The sequence below is a fragment of the Poecilia latipinna genome, unplaced genomic scaffold (assembly GCF_001443285.1).
Source record: "Poecilia latipinna isolate Pla-1442-1.1 unplaced genomic scaffold, P_latipinna-1.0 Scaffold756, whole genome shotgun sequence".
In the NCBI taxonomy this organism is placed as follows: Eukaryota; Metazoa; Chordata; class Actinopteri; order Cyprinodontiformes; family Poeciliidae; genus Poecilia; species Poecilia latipinna.
This window is the reverse complement of record NW_015113372.1, coordinates 13353-29406: the sequence shown is the minus strand read 5'-3', so window position 1 is coordinate 29406 and position 16054 is coordinate 13353. Positions and strand designations below refer to the sequence as shown.

The following is a 16054-nucleotide window of genomic DNA, read 5'->3' as shown; positions in this document are numbered from 1 at the left end:
TGTTAGGCAAACAAACTGAAACCAGGACACCGTGAACCAGCCCGACCCCATTCGCATTTCAAAGGGACAATAAAAGAGGCAGCACAAAAACATCGTTTTGATAAACTGCGTCTTGAACAAAACGTCTGACTTAAGCTGACTCTGTCACGCCAAACGTCTGAAATGGGTCCCATATGAGCGAAAACCGCTAATCTAGTGAACGGGGCTCAGCAACAAAACGGCACTTTGGGAAATTAAGAGCTGAAAAGTGATCATTATGAGTAATGACAGCCTATTTTTCCACATTAAATAATTACAACTTTTAGAAAGCGTCTTTTTTCCCATCCCCTTAAAAAGTCACATCATCTTCACAGCAGATAGATCCAAAATTTTATTTCACAGAAACCTGGTGACATTTATTGCCATGGTAACACCGAATTTAAACATAAGGAAACAGAAAACAAAGGTAGCTGTGTTCAATACGTTACTCCCTCTTTAATCGTGAATATAATGTTTTACATGATAAGCAGCGTGTGTTACAGTGTCTACAGTATCCTTTTCATATTTTGGATCTTGTTCACATATATGTTTATAAATTTTTAAAGTGAAACTACAGGTGTAAATAAGCTAAGATTCAATTTGTGTAATATTAGAAAAACATATCTATTCAAAACAACATTATATATATATATATACACACAAGAGTGTTATTTAAAACCTTTCCATCACAGGGAGAGAGAGAGGATATCTTTCATGTCCTGCATAAATCTATAAAGCAATCCCAACTCGTCAGAAGAAAAGCTAAGAAAACAAAGAGAAACAACAACACAACCCCTCAAGGCACTTAATGATGCAAGAGGCAAATATCCAGAGCGTCACAGATCATAAACAAAATATTAACGTTTTAGACCCCGTCGGAAATTAAGATGGCTTGTAGTGATCAAAAAGGCATGTGGCCTTCGTAGAAAGAGTAAAAACAACATCCGAGCAGTCATTAAGCTTCGCCATTCATTCATAAAGAGCAAGACCAGGCCGAGCGTGAGAGGCCATCAGCTGCAGCCCCCCGCCCTCGTTAAACGACGATTAAAGAGCGAAAGCCACATATGCATCTGCCTCTCCAGAGTTGCTTAGATTGAAAAAAAAAAAAAAAGTATGGCTTGTGTGTGTCTGTGACGTGTTCACCAGGATCAGTCTGGGTGTCGTTTTCGGAGAAGTTAACTAGCACCATTCGCGATGTAAAAGATGGGCTGCTCTTCGCTAAGCCTTAGTTCACTACAATCTTTCTCTTGTAGTTTTAACTCACGGTCACTTGGCCGATCAAGTCACCTGAACACCCCGATGCTAACTGCGATGGTTGGGAAGTAAAAGTGTAAAAAAAAAAAAAAAAATCTGACTTAGTGCTGAGTAAATTAAATACATCGAGTATAAATGGCAAATTATTCTTACAGAAATCGCAATAATCCAGAGTTCAGAATCTTAAAGTGCAAGTGTTGATGTAAAATATTCCAGAGCTCAAACACAAAGCTGCATTTGAGCTGCATGTTAACATGTAGCTGTATGGAAATAAACTGTCTGAAATGGTCTTTTAGTGTTGCACTGCAAAAAAACAACTAAATCTTACCAAATGTTTTTGGTCTAGTTTCTAGTGCAAATATCTTATTACACTTGAAATAAGACAAAAGTAAATTTTCAGCAAAATATAGGAGCTTGTTTAAAGCCAATAATTTCCTAATAGTGGAGAAAAAGTACTAATTATAGTTGGAACTAGTACTTCTTCCACTTTTATAAAAGGAATTTCTGACTTACAACCCATATATTTGCTGATATGTTACTTGAAAGTCAGTACACTTGAAATAAGACAAAACTAAGATATTTGCCATAGAAACAACACCAAAAATACTCAGTTTTGTTTTTGTAGTGTACCTTACATTATTAAACAATGACTGTAGCTACTAACAGGATAGGAATTAGATGTCAGTTTTTTTTTCTTTCTTCTATTTAGTTATGAAATGATTTGTGTACGGTATTGCATTTCACGTCTCCATCTTGATTCGTTGACGCTTCCAAACCACACTTGGCACTTAAAACAAGAGGGAATGTTGGCTTCATGATGCAAACCGAGGGCTTGTTTACACCGATAACAGTCAGTGGGAGCACAAAGTACCTGGATATCGACCGTGACAGAACCCACCTGGGTACATCTGCCCAGAAAGCCACAAGGGGGTGCTGTGTCTCAGTTTGGAGAAGCTGTCTTCTCAAAAAGGCAACAAACGTCCGGGGATGTCAGTGTTTGCTTTTGTTGTCGATTGTCGGTTCTGAAAGTCGTCAAGCCTTCAGGTTTCGTCGGAGCCACACTTTCCGGAGGCAAAATTATAACAAACACTCAACCTGGCAGAAGCAGGAGGAGGTTAGAGAGCGACCCGGATCGGCTTTTCGTCTTGAGGTTGTTGGGTTTTATAAAGTGTTTCGGGTGCCGGGTTAAATAACCCACAAGGGGCGTCAGTGTGAAACCATTCCCTCTCCGTGCATCGGGTCGAGCTCTGCCCCCTGTGAGGTCAAACAGCAGGTCCAGCCTGAAACATGGAAGAAGGTGAAGTCACATGAAAGTCAAAGCCAATTGGACGTTGGAGGGGAACGGGTGGAAGGAAAAAAGAAAAGGCTTGGAGTTGGGCTTCAAGTGGACTTGTGGAACAGCTGAGTGACCTGGATGACCGGAGGGGAGGTGCTGAGCGCCGGGCCGCACCAACAGGCGGCGGACCGCACTGGCTGGAGCCGACACCTGCCACTGCCGAGACAAAACACACGTTACTTCACTTCTTACTGCAAATAACATCAAGTTTAACACCAAAAAAAAACTACAGACTGATATTGTTATAGAGTAAAAAAATGGAGAAAGAGGTGGTGCTTTGCAGATGTATTCATAAAACTTTGACTTTTCCACATTTTGTCATGGCATAATCACAAACTTTAATGTCATTTATTGGGATTTTATGTAAAAGACTCAATTGTGATGTGGAAATAGAATTATAGATGAGTTCAATCTTTTCACAGCAAAAATCTGAAAAGTGTGATGAAATTTAGATTCAACCAATCGTATCAGTGCAAGTTTGTTCACCTTACATTTTTGACCTTAGGCAGACTGAATGTTTTTGCCTTTTCTTAGTAAGATCCAAATTGTGAACATAAATTTTTCAAATCTTTCCATTCTCGTCCGGATGTAGCTCTGGACTTTGACAGGGCCGCTCTAAACCATAAACATGCTTCAATCAACACTGTACTTTACAGCGGGAAGCCTCCCTTCAGAATGAAGAGTGCTGTTAATTTTTGCCACATACAACATTTTGAACGTTGAAGTGATTTCCTGTCAACAGACTCTCTCACCTGACGACTGGATGTCTGCAGTTCCAGCAGCTTCCTGGCTGCTTCTCTGACTGACGCTCTTTTTGCCTTGGTGGGTTTACAGTTGTGAAAACATTTTCCTTTTCAGATATTCAAAGTTTAGGGCATCTATTTATACCTATACCTGGTTTAAACGTCTATGCACCTTTCTCCCTGACGTGTCCGCTTGTGTTCCTTGGTCTTCATGATGCCGTTTGGCCACATTGTTCACTAAAATATCAACTTTGTGAATGAAATTATATTCAACATTAACGGGAACTCAAATAACATCTGCACTTTGGCAGATAAACCATATATCTTTAATTATGTCTAGCATAAATTCACTGAAGTCTGTTGGAATGTGACAAAATGAGGAAAAGTTCAAGGGGAGCAAATACTTTTGCAAGGACCTGCAGAACAGCCTGAGTTATGAGACAGCCACTGAAAGAGACGCACACAGTGAACACACACACCACTGTGTGAGAAGCAGTCAGCAAACGTGTTAGTTGTACAACATGACGGTCCTTTTCCAGCTAGCAGCTAGCAGCTAGCAGCTAGCAGCGCGGCTCGTCTCAGCACAACTCTACACAGTTGAGCTGTGCCGAGCGGTGCACCGGCAAATCAGCCCCGATTTGCTGAATTTTCAGCGATCGGCTGATACTTGCATGTGAAACCGATATTATCTACATTTGCAAAAGTCTGAAAATCAGCCACTATCCCCGTTTTCTCTGCCATGAGAGAGGGCTGACTGATGGACCCGCCCATCTGGTCACATCCGCACATGCCCAGTTAGCAAGATTTTAGCCCGACTGAATGCTTACTAGTGGAAAACCCTTGTGACAGAGTCGAGCTGTGCTGAGTAGCCGTTGGTGGAAAAGGTCCAAATATGTCCAAAAAGGTTGGAAAGGCACAAAACATGGCTGCACGATAAATCCACACCACAGCTGGGGGGTCGAGTCTTCTTAGGTTTCCTCAACATGAAAGCCTTGCTATCAGCCAGGTATTGTGACACCACTATCCAGTGCATTTCTGTGGCCAGCAGCGATGTTTTTACTCTAAGCATCAGCTGCTGAGCCTCAGGAGGTGAAACACTGGGCTTTGAAATGTGTCATCACGTCCACACACTGAAAGAAAGTAACCATGTGAGGGAGGAGACACCTGAACTTGCTACGGTGAAAAGAAACTCATCCCAGCTTTAACATCAGCATCTAAATAAGTAACATGTGCAGTGCTGTGAAGAAATACTTCTCCCCTGCTTACAGATTACTTTTTTTTTTTGCCTTTTTGTCACACTTAATTGTTTCAAGTCATTCTACTGTGAGAAAACAAGAAAAAAACACAAGAAATTCCATTTCCACAGCAACACCGACAGACCGATTTCAGGCATCAGACAGGAGAGACGCCAAAGTTAGCGGCACATTTAGCATGCAAGACTTGTAGAGACAGATGTGGGGAGGAAAAAAAAGCAGCTTTGAACACCCTGACAACACGTAACAGAACACTTTTATAGCACAGGTGATGGGATGCGTGTTACTAGAAAGAATGCTGCAGTTCAGCCCGTCGAGTTCGCTTTCAGAATACCTGACGAGTAAAGACGCTGTGCTTTCAGACCGGAGCTGCCCTGCTGTGAAATATGCAGGGGAAAGAAACCATCACAAACAGGAACACTGTCAAGACTAGAAAATAATTATAACGGTAATAATAATTACTGATTACTCTTCTAATCGTGGGGCGTCTGGTTTTGAAATCATGTTCGCTCTTGACGAACAAGCTCAGATTGGAGCCCAGATTTCTTGCGTATTTCAGATACATTTCCCCAAATTTGACTGAATGGAGGCAGAAAGGAGGTGAAACTCCCTGTAAAGGTTCCAGCTGTGGAGGTGCGTGTGGCCAAATGCATGCACTGGCCAAATGCCAGTGCATGCATTGGCATTTGCAGTGCAGTGCAGTGCATGCACTGCACTTCAGAGCCATGCAGTGCATGGCTCTGCAGAGTGCATGCAGAGTCATGCACTCTGTTTATGACTGGGACTAATGATTCTTTTAGTAATTAATTAGTTTTGGGTAGAACATATTTACAAACCAAAGAAGTTTTTTCATCTTAAAAGCAAAATGTATATATATTTTTTGCACAGTTTTGGCTTGGTACGTTGCTCTTTCAGCAAATAGCCCTTTTTTTTTGAGTCTATATAATCTATTGTGATTAAAATCTGAGTCTTTACATTTTTAAGCATATTTTGTGTTTTTCACTGTGAACCAGCTGAAAAGATCATCAGTATTGTTTCTGAATGTCTTTATTTTCCTGCTGAATGTGAAAAAAACGTGATTCTATGCACTTTATTTCTGGCCGTCCTTCAAAAGCTCTCTTTAAATGTACTCGTCCCTTCATTGTAAGTAAGACTGGAAAAAACTTAATCAGAATTATGTTCAGTAACTTTTATGGACATCATAAAACCACCATTTTCCTTCCCGTCAGATTGGATCACTGTAGTATTTATGCTTTTGCTGTAGCGAGGAATGCTTTTAAGAACTCGACTCTAATCAGTCTCATCTGCAATCAATAGCTACTCTTCTGAAATTAGGGCCTCTTTCTTGGCTGCTTCTCTGATTCATGTTCTCCCCTACGAGGTGGCAAATTGTCAAAGGAATAAAAAGTGACCAGAATGCAAGGCAAGAATCCAACGTGAAGGTTCAATTCACAAATATGGCGCAACATTTCGGATCATTTGTTCTGCACTGAATAAAGTTGAACGTTTAGCAGAGAAGTGAAGTAATTTAACACCTGGTGAAGTATCCACTCATGTATCTTTATAATATTTGCTGTCTGGGTGTGTGTTTTACCCCGTGTCGTCGGGCGTGTCCTGATCAGCCTCTGCTGCAGACGACTCCACGTCGGCGTCTGCACTGCTCTCGCTTCCCTGAGCCGACAGAGCGCAGGGAGACCCCGGGCTTCCTCCACTGCAACAATCACACATCCATGAGTAACAGGGTTGATAAAAACCCACTGTAAACATCAGTAAGGCGACGTTTGGTCTACTGACTTGGCGTGCTTCTCCAGCATCAGGATGGTCTGCTCCTTTTCCTCCAGTTTCCTCTTCAGAGAGTCGATCTCTTTCTGCTTCTCCAGCAGCTCCTTCTGCAGGCGGTAGTTACTTTCCTCCAGCGTCTCACAGAACGCCTGAAGGGAGAGGAAAAAGCTTTAATCTATGACATACTGATGCAAAGTTTGCTTTAGTAAATAAAAACTAGGGCTTAATACAAATGCACAACAAACATTGTCTTTTTATTTTTTTCTTATTCTTTGGGAAATAGCGTATTATTTCTCGCTCGTTTCACAAACTGCTAAAATCCACAAATACCTGAGACCAACGCTGCTTTTTTCAATAATTTAAACACCAAATATCCCTTAATATGCATTAATACACTCTGGTGGAGACTAATTCAGCACTACTGCAGAAGCTAACATCTAGTCTCTTCCTTATCTCCACTCTTGTGGTTACAACTAATAATTGCAAAGGAAAATAAATGTGCTAAAAATGAGAAGGAAGCTCAGTTTCCATCTGACTTTAATGAATGAATCTTTTCAGATCCTATCAGTTCTGGACTCACAGGATCAGTGAGATCCAGTTCCTCAGACCCACTGCTGGTCCCAGATGAACACAATGTTTGAGCAGCATAAATTTAAAAAAGCGTTTCAGGAACATGAACGACTTCTCTCTCTGCAGAAGCAGGATGGTGCTGGTTCGGGTTTTCATTGCCAGCCAGGTGTCAGGAAATGAGACCTGGCTGGACCGCTCCTTAAAGCAACAGAACTGCTCTCACACGGAGTTCTCCAGCAACACAAATCTGCCGTTTTATGCCTTGTGCTCCTATTCCAACCCACTCTGTTACATAACACAGGGGGTGGGCTGTTCAAAATAATCCCAGCAAATATGACTAAAGCAGCTCAAAAATGCGGTAAGGTCTAAATATATGAGGACTATAACTTCAGAAACATCAGTAGGACTACTCCAGTCCTGTTCCAATCCGATACCGATGTCAGAAAATTGGTCTGATATCAGCCAAAATGTGAGTATCGGAGTATTATCTCTTGATAAAGCTCTTTCTAATATTCCGCACAACAAAATAATTAATGAAAGTATACCTGATTTGTGCTGATATTGTATCAAGTCGATATCGGTATCAGTCAATACTCAAAGCTGCGATATCGGTATCATATCAGTTATACCAGAAAACCCCTACCTGTTTGTTTCAACAAAATAGCTAGAGGTGCACGATACACTCTTTTTCCCCCACTTCGATACCGATATATGAGGTTAGATAGTATCTGAAACCGATCTGATACAGAAAATCAGTGCTGAATTGACACAAAACATTTCTTTTAGAATTAGACTGAATAGATCCATTCTAATGGATCAGGCACATCATCACAGATACCAAATCTAGAATTTTATTTTTCAATATCGGGACCAATACAGATATTCATATCGGATCAGTGCATCTCTAAAAATAGATTCCTGCTTGTCATCTGTTGGTATAGAGAGTTCTCATCAAATCGTTGGTTATTACTGGATCAACAATCAGGCATATTACAAAGCTTCTACTGACTTTTACTCAACTGATTGAAAAGAGGAATAACTAGCTCTGTGTGTGCTCACCCTGCTCTCCTCAAGGCTGTCAAAAGGCCCAGGAGGATCATCGAGGCACAAAAACTCCCTCACTGGAAGGCTGTCAAAGAGAGAAAGCACAAAAACAGAACCACGCTTGATTTTTTTTTTCACACATCAATGATAAAATTACATTCCAGGCTGTTTATGTCAGATATCGATGCTGACTTCCAGTTAAGTTGAGATACACGGACAAAAAGCTGAACCAGCAGCGTCCACTAGTACAGTTTTTCTAAGTACCAGTTGCCGATGTCTTTGTGTGCAACTAAGTTCTGCAAAAAAGCCTGTAGCCCCAGCTGCCGGTCCTCCAGGAAGTCGCTGTCGTAGTTGTCTTTAAACCACCTCTTAGGAGGCAGCGAGAGTCTGAAGCCGGGGAACATTTCCTTTAGCTGGAGGAAAAAAAAAACACAGAGAACAAAAAGTAGCATAAAACTTACATCAACCAACAACTGTACAGGAAAAATTACCCATATACCAGTCAGTAAATGTGATACTCTTTCTTTCCTTTATTGTTTGGTATTAGTTTCAACAAGCAGGATCCACCCTCCATTCAGAAACAGCCATTGTAGTTGAAAACAAGTCCAACATGGTCTCTACTGTTACCCTCAGCCTCACTGGGACATCGAGTTTTCCAAAGGAAGACAAGCTAGGAAATTACTCAACTTCCTCCTTTGACATGGAAAGTTGCGGTTATTTCACAGAAAACCTACAAACCTCAACAACTAAATACACGAGTTTCTCATTTTACCTCAAGAATCCAAAGGTTGATAAATATTAGCATCCAGAAAACAACCTCACAGGCTAAAAAGCTCACACAACGTAATCAAACTCTGCATATAATAAAACAGTGAAAAACAAAGTACAATGTGACACTATTACAAAAATACTCAGAAATGATCGGCGCGAACAGTGACATTTCAGAAGCTAGAAATACTGCAGGATTTTTGGAGGCGTCTCATGAAAAAGATTTAAAAAAAAACAGCAGAGAAGACTGTCCTATTATCTTTAATCTGAAAGAATGTGCAGACCAGCACGGATGGCCGCCAAACGCCTCAAGATTTCCTGCCTATGTAATGTGTATGAAACATTCCTTCCCTGAGCCGTGAGAGCGCCGTCCACCTTGTGGGCTCGGGTCTGCTTGGCTGTGTGGGAACAGAAAGATTCTTTGTGCAGCTCTGACCGCTTTCACCGCGCACTCAAGAGAGAAAGTAGCCTGATAACAGAGTGTTTGCAAACACCAGCGTGAGATAAAGATTGGAGCGGAAAACGTCCTTGACATCTGGGACGGCTGCATGGAAACGCAGAAAAAAAATTTCACTACGAAAATAAATAATAAATAATCAAAAGCACCTTGTCGTTGAGTCTGGAGAAGTCGGTGTATCTTCTAAACACGACCCAGTTCTCGTCTTGACTCTTCCTCACCAGGAGCTTGTAAACCTGCAGAAAATGAAACTTAAAGCTGAAAGCATGTAGCGACGTGTGAAATAAAATGAAATAATTTTAGTAGGGGCGCACCGATTGCAGTTTTCTGGCTGACCGCCGATTACCGATCTTTTAAAAAGCGTAACTTACCGATTCTGATTTTGGCCAATACCATTTTTTTTTTGTCTGAAATGTTTCCTCTATATCAAGAAAGCTGCTGATTTGGCAACAACGAGGTGACTATTGTTAACTGTAAATGTGCAGACATGACCTGGTCGGGAGGTTTGTCAGTAAAACCTCTCTCATGGGAGAAATGAAAAGCACAGTGGTTGATTTTTAGTGGTTGATTTGCCGAGGTTGATAACATCAGTGGGTAAGATCGGCTTCACGTGTAAAAATCGACCGATCACCCAAAATTAAGGAAATCGGCACCTATAAATCGGCTGATTGATAAATGGTGCAACCCTAAATTTTAGCACTGCGGTCAATTCATGACACAGTTCTTACTCTCAACACAACATTTAAAAAGTCCTGATTATTTGGAGCGTAAGAGAATTTGTATTTTCACAGTTGTTTCTGTAGGCCAAGGCCGTTCGAAGCCATTTCCAGCCGCTGGACTGATTTTTTTTTGTGTTTGTTTTACATTATATTAAAGATTCCTAATTGGACTTTCTGAACCAATTGAAAGAACGTTTGTTTCAGTTTATTTTTGTCAGCTTCAGTTCCTTTATTATTAATTTTAAATTGACTCTGATACTTCTATCTGCACCGACTGAACAAATTAAAGCTGTGTTGTTTATATATGTTTCATTGAGCTTATAAAGCTATTGGTGTATTTCAGTGTGCTGTATAAAATAAATGTGCAATTCATTGCATTTACGTTTGTGTTTAAAAAAAGAAACGTTTTAAATCAATTCAGGACTGATTTTCTGTATCAGATCGGTATCGGCTGATACTAAAACTCAGATATCGGTATCGGAATGGCCATGAGTGGATTTGGATGCATCCCTCGTAAAAAATAAAAAAAAAACTATGTTTTTGTGGTTTCAGTTTTAAAAAATTTATTTGTTTTTTGATCTGCAAGAATTTCTGAGCTGTAGATTTTGGTCAAGAGTGTTTGGACCCCCTGGTACAGTCAGACTGATCATCGGTAAAAAAAACCTCCATCAAAGCAGTTGCTAGGCAATCATGTTGTTACCGTGAACTTGGCTCTCTCCTCCATGACCTCGTACCCCAGCACGGTCGGGGTGATCGGCCTCTCCTCCGCCTGCTGGCTCCCGGAGGGGTCAGACATGGAGCGAGGGCACGTCGAGTACTGGACGGACGCCTCCAGCGTCCCATTCACCCTGCCCCGGGGCAGGGGGCTCTGCTGCGGCGGGGGAGTCAGGCTGCGGTTGGCCCTGTCAGGGCAGCGCGACTGCCGCTGCGATCCCGACCCCCCGCCAGTCCGACCCCGCTCGTCTCCCGCCGACCTGGTGATGGGAGACGACGACTCGGAGCCACTGGAGACGCTTCCAAGAGATGCGGCGCGCTGCGGCCGCCTCAGCCTGCCGCCAGACAGTGCTCTGTTCATGGGGATGGGGACAGGCACAAAGGGTGAAGCCATCTCCCTGAGTCTGGCGCCAGAAACTGAGGCGTTTCACACCAACGCAGACCTTGGTTAGCCTCAGTAGTACGATGGCGGGGTCTAACAGCAGCGTTCAGCTTGACAGGATGACATTCACCCTGAAGAGGCAGTATGAAAGTATTTTCATGTTTTTAATTAAATAAACAGAGAAAACATCACATTGCTTGAAATGTGGTTAAATCTATGTTCTAATTGTGGTATTAAGGACATCAGATCAATTATTATGTACCACATGTCATTTACAATTTTATAATTTTACAGGGCTGGGCGATAAACCAAGGTTATCAAATTGAATTTCTGGTTTTTGAAGGCTTAATTTTTGAAAAATCTCTTCTTTTTTTTTGCAGAATATGGCCATAAAAAAATTAAACAATAAAATAAATAATACATACTTATTTTTGTTTTAGTATATAAAAAACATTGCAATAATAAAGTCATAATATACTTACTTAATTATATTACCCAATTTTATTATCATAATTTTTAAATCACTCACTCAAATAATGACATTTTTAATTGAATTCCGGGCACTTTTGGACTTCCATAGAAGAAGTCTGCAAATAAAAAGTATAACATGTGACCTGCCTATATGACGGACCTGGATTTAAAATGTTTGTAGACGTGTGAACACATTCAGCATTGAAACAAAATGTGTAAATAGAGCTAACAAAACACTTTCATGGTATACAGTTGCAAACCTGACCTGGAAAACACGTCAGCAAAAACACTCATGATAGCATAAATAATGTGACATCGATCCTACTGATCCTACTATTTGACAGTTAAATAATCAGTCTTTCCATAATGAAGGTTATTTTATGAGCACTCTCACCTCCAGCGGAATATTAAAAAGTTATTCTGAGTTCACCTGAGTGTCAAGGCAGGCACAACTACCAACAACAATATTACACAATGGGGAATACTCTTGCTGTGCTGACTAGGATGTTGATATTACAACACGAACTAAGCAGCCAACTCGCCGAAATAGCTTCGCAGAATTACGCAGCATTTTTATGACTTAATAAAAGCGGTAAAATATAGTTTTCTGATGCAGTTCTCCGCAAACTAAGCGGGTAGCATTTTGAACAGTGTTCGGTGTGCCTACAATCTCTCTGACAAGACTGGAAAAATAAGCTATCATTCATCGTGCTCACCTTAAGCTAGCAAGCTACAAAGGATAGCTGGAGTGGAGAACAGCTGACACACGTAGTAAATGGGACTCACCTTCAGCTTCAGAGCGAAATTTAATTCCTTTTAAATTACAGCTTTATTTATCAGAACATTAAAGGTAAATGTCTGTTTATCATATTCCAGTTTATCCGGCGCATCCCGTCCAACCCTCTGTTAGCTTGTTTAAACTCAAACCGATTCGAGTGTTATGTTTTAGAACAACCACCCGGGGGTGCTGTATTACCACAGCCGGACAGGTTACACCATGAGTTACACACAAGTGATTTCTGACCAGAAAACATTACTTTACGTCTGTTGCAACTTCCTGTTTGCTATGAGACAATGATCCATATTTTAGCCTTTCAAAAGTCACATAACCTCATTAATTAACTCACTTTGTTTCACATCTTCAGTGTGAGCACCTGGACATGATGAAGAATCTGCTGCTGCTGCTGTGTCTGAAGCTGTGGGTCAAGTGGATCATGATAAGTTAAACTCTATCTCTAATGTCACAGTCTCACTGAAAGTTAAACATATTTGCTTGCAAAAAACAAACAAACAAACAAACAAACAAAACTAAACAAAAAACAAACAAACAAACAAACAAACAAAACTAAACAAAAAACAAACAAAAAAATGCAACCAAGCTGTTATAAGTAATTACAACACCAAGTATAAAAATAGACACCCCAACATTGTTTTTCTTTGTCCTTAATTTCTTATTGTAATAAGTTCTTCAGTATTGTCTACGTTATTCAGTGCGATTCCACAAACGACCGCTAGGGGGAATGTGGGCAGGTTGGGGCATAGAAGAATATACCGTCCCGTTAGATGCTAAAGGAAGCTGAGCTCATCGTGTGTGATTCATCTGGTCTACATCACAGGTCAGTTAAAATATATTTTCATGAATGCAACAAATGTGCAACAGGTTAAAGAGTAATATTTTTGTATAAGAGACAAATTATTATTCTGCTAAAACAGTGGATAATTAAAAGCTTAAATGTTTTATATAAAAGTATGCATTATGTGTGTAGAATAGAAGTTGTAAAAGTTATTAAAGTAGCAAATTCATCCCGCTAGTGAGTTTTAGAGTCCTCAGCTGGGCTGCGAGTCTCAGAAAGTCTTACATCTAATTTGCGTCTCTGTCCACACCAAGTGTTCGCTAGTTCGGCCAAGTCCGTCACAAATTTGTCGATAAGCCAGGAATCCACAAGTTCTAAACAGCAGAAATCCTGTTATCATGAATAAATCCAGGGTGAATCCCACCGGGTGTGTCCCCGCAGAATAAGAGGGCTCTCCTGTGCCCAGTCTTCTCATCATAAATTTTATCAATTGCATTGAGAGATTGGTTGTCCAGAACCATAATTTGCAGATTCGGAGGATGTGCAAAGAAAGGCTCCAAAAATAGAGAAAAAGACACGACAAAAACAGAGCAAGGAGGGCAGACATGGGCAGAGAGGGAGCAGAGGAAAGAAGCGTCCGCTTTCGCCAGAGGGAGAGAGAGAGAGAGAGAGAGAGAGAGAGAGAGAGGAAGAGAAAGAGAAAGAGAGAGAAAGAGAGAGAGAGAAAGAGAGAGAGAAAGTAAGGCCCATAATTATTTGCACAGTAAGCCTTCCAGGAATATGGTGGAAAGTGAGCTGGCTTTGCTGTTGCCTAGCAACATAGGATACATTACATTACTCCACTGATGGAATCTGATGATGTCAAAGTGTTGTGATGTCATAGGGGACATATACCTTGAATGTTCTGCATCTGAATAAAATTTGCAGAACTCAAGCACGGACGTTGGTTTTTCCATATTGGATTTAACAGTGTATTTTTTCGTAGCTTTTCTGATACATCGGTCAGACATTCAAAATGGCGCCAGTTCAAACTGATTTGTTAACAAAGGACCAAATTAAACAAATGACAAGAGATGAATTGGTTATCGTGCTTCTGGATTGGTTACAACGGTTTAGAGAAAGATCTGCAGCCCTCAGTAGGGAGGATGCACTACAGGACAATTTGGAAAAAGCTCAAGAAGAAATTGAGCTTCTAAAAGAGAAAATTGATCAACTCACCATAGAGCTAAACTGGTCAATCAAGCAAAGAAAAGACCTGGAAAGTCAGAGAATCCCAATGTTAAAACAAGAGGTAGAGAACCGGAGTTCCCACAGGAATCACCTGTTGTCTGAGGTAAAACGCTACAGAAATAAGATCAAAGAGCTTCAAACCTCTTTACAAAAACAAGCGAGGGACTCAAAAGTGCAGGTTGAGAAGATGGAGGAAGAAAAAATGCAAGTGATGTCTCAATTCACAGCATACGACATGAAGATCGAAAAGTATGAAAATGAAATTATGAAACTTAAGTTTGAAGTGTCCAGAAAGATTGACGACATCAGCATTAAGAACAATGAGATTATGAGAGAAAAAAACAAGTACAGACTTCTTGAGAACAAGACAAAAATTCTGGAAAAGGAGTTGACTGAGACAGTGAAGGAAAATAAAATTTTTCTGAAGAAACTTACAAAAACTCCAACGGAGCAAGTCATAGATAAAACTAAGGAAGAGTTTTTAGCAAGGTTGAGTTTAACTTCAGGGGTAATACTTGAGGAAAAAATGCGAAACAGGGAATTAGTACAACGTCTGATGAGAAAAGAACGTGAGGTGAATAAACTCTTGGAGCAGCAGGCTAAGACCGCCAAGCTCTTAGCCTCACAACCACAGCCACAGAAAGAGGCTGTGGTTGTGAAAAAGAGATTTGAGCCCACAGCGTCTGATTGGGAAGATCTGAAGAATGAGAATAAATCTTTAAATTATCACATAAAGACACTAATCGAAAACAGGGACAGGGATCAAAATCGCATTAAAGAACTTACCAACCAAGTGTTGATGGTAAGGAAAAAGTACTTCAGTGAGAAGATGAAGCACGAGACTTTGAAAGAATCCTTAAAGAACCAAGAGGTTAAGATAGAGAACGATAATGCTTTGGAAGTCCCTAAAGATAAAAACAAAGTTCAAATAAATGATAAACAAGACGCTCCTCTGCCACCCATCCAAGAAACAACCCTCCAGCTACCCAAAACAAAGTCAGTTCGTAATCTAAGAGTTCTGCCTCTAGGTGAAGGCAAGTTATTGTCAGACTTTAAAGAAGACATAATCATAACACCAGAAAAGTTAAAACAGCTTAAGCCAACACCCCCGAGCAAAAGGAGACCTGAAAGGCCGCCTCATTCACCACCAGTCAAGAAGCATTTTCTCAGGGAAACTGAGCGGAGAAAAGATAGCGGGCAACCTGGCGGGAGTGCCACAGAAGAGAACGGTAAACTTCCCTCTTTAATGGTTAAAGGCAAAAATATATAATGAGCTATGTTTCTGAGCCCTCGGGGCTGGACTTTAACCCATGGAGCCCAGCCGGGCACAGCCGAAGAGGAGAGGGTTGGGCTGCAGTGTCGAAGGGATGGCAGCAGAAGGAGGGGACCTCGGTGATTTGATCCTCAGCTACAGAAGCTCCCTCTAGGAACGGTGTCAGAGTCTGGTCCTCATTCCCGACAGTCACTCGGGCTCGTTTCTGGTGAGAGTTGGACTCCGCCAAGGCTGCTCTTTGTCACTAATTCTAGTCAATACTTTTATTGACAGAATTTTTAGGCACAGCCAAGGTGTTGAGGGGATCCGATTTGGTGGCCTTAAGATCACATCTCTGCTTTTTGCAGGTTTACTTATAAACTTTGTGGCTTTAATTACTGACCTACCAGACTCCTTTTCTTTCTTTATATTTGTCTTTATTTTTTTATGAGGACAAAAACGGGCATTACAACTTACTTATAAATAC

The 16054-nt window shown here is 40.9% G+C and overlaps 1 protein-coding gene across 5 annotated transcripts; it reads right to left on the bottom strand.

Annotated features, from left to right (window-relative positions):
- Positions 1–450: 450 nt before the first annotated feature.
- Positions 451–12472, bottom strand: snx16 (sorting nexin 16). Of its 5 annotated transcripts, none has more exons than XM_015045932.1 (9): positions 12298–12472; positions 10645–11171; positions 9375–9461; positions 8265–8413; positions 8016–8085; positions 6399–6535; positions 6199–6315; positions 4939–4981; positions 2679–2764 (listed from the first exon to the last, which is right to left on the bottom strand). In XM_015045932.1, exons 2-8 carry the CDS (start codon positions 11050–11052, stop codon positions 4963–4965), a joined length of 987 nt encoding a protein of 328 aa, XP_014901418.1. In that variant the 5' UTR covers positions 11053–11171; positions 12298–12472; the 3' UTR covers positions 2679–2764; positions 4939–4962. The 5 variants fall into 5 exon arrangements, with proteins under 5 accessions (XP_014901417.1, XP_014901418.1, XP_014901422.1 ...); XM_015045936.1 differs by having other exon boundaries at positions 4939–4978; XM_015045931.1 differs by lacking the exon at positions 4939–4981 and having other exon boundaries at positions 451–2764; positions 12298–12471.
- Between the last annotated feature and the right edge of the window lie 3582 nt (positions 12473–16054).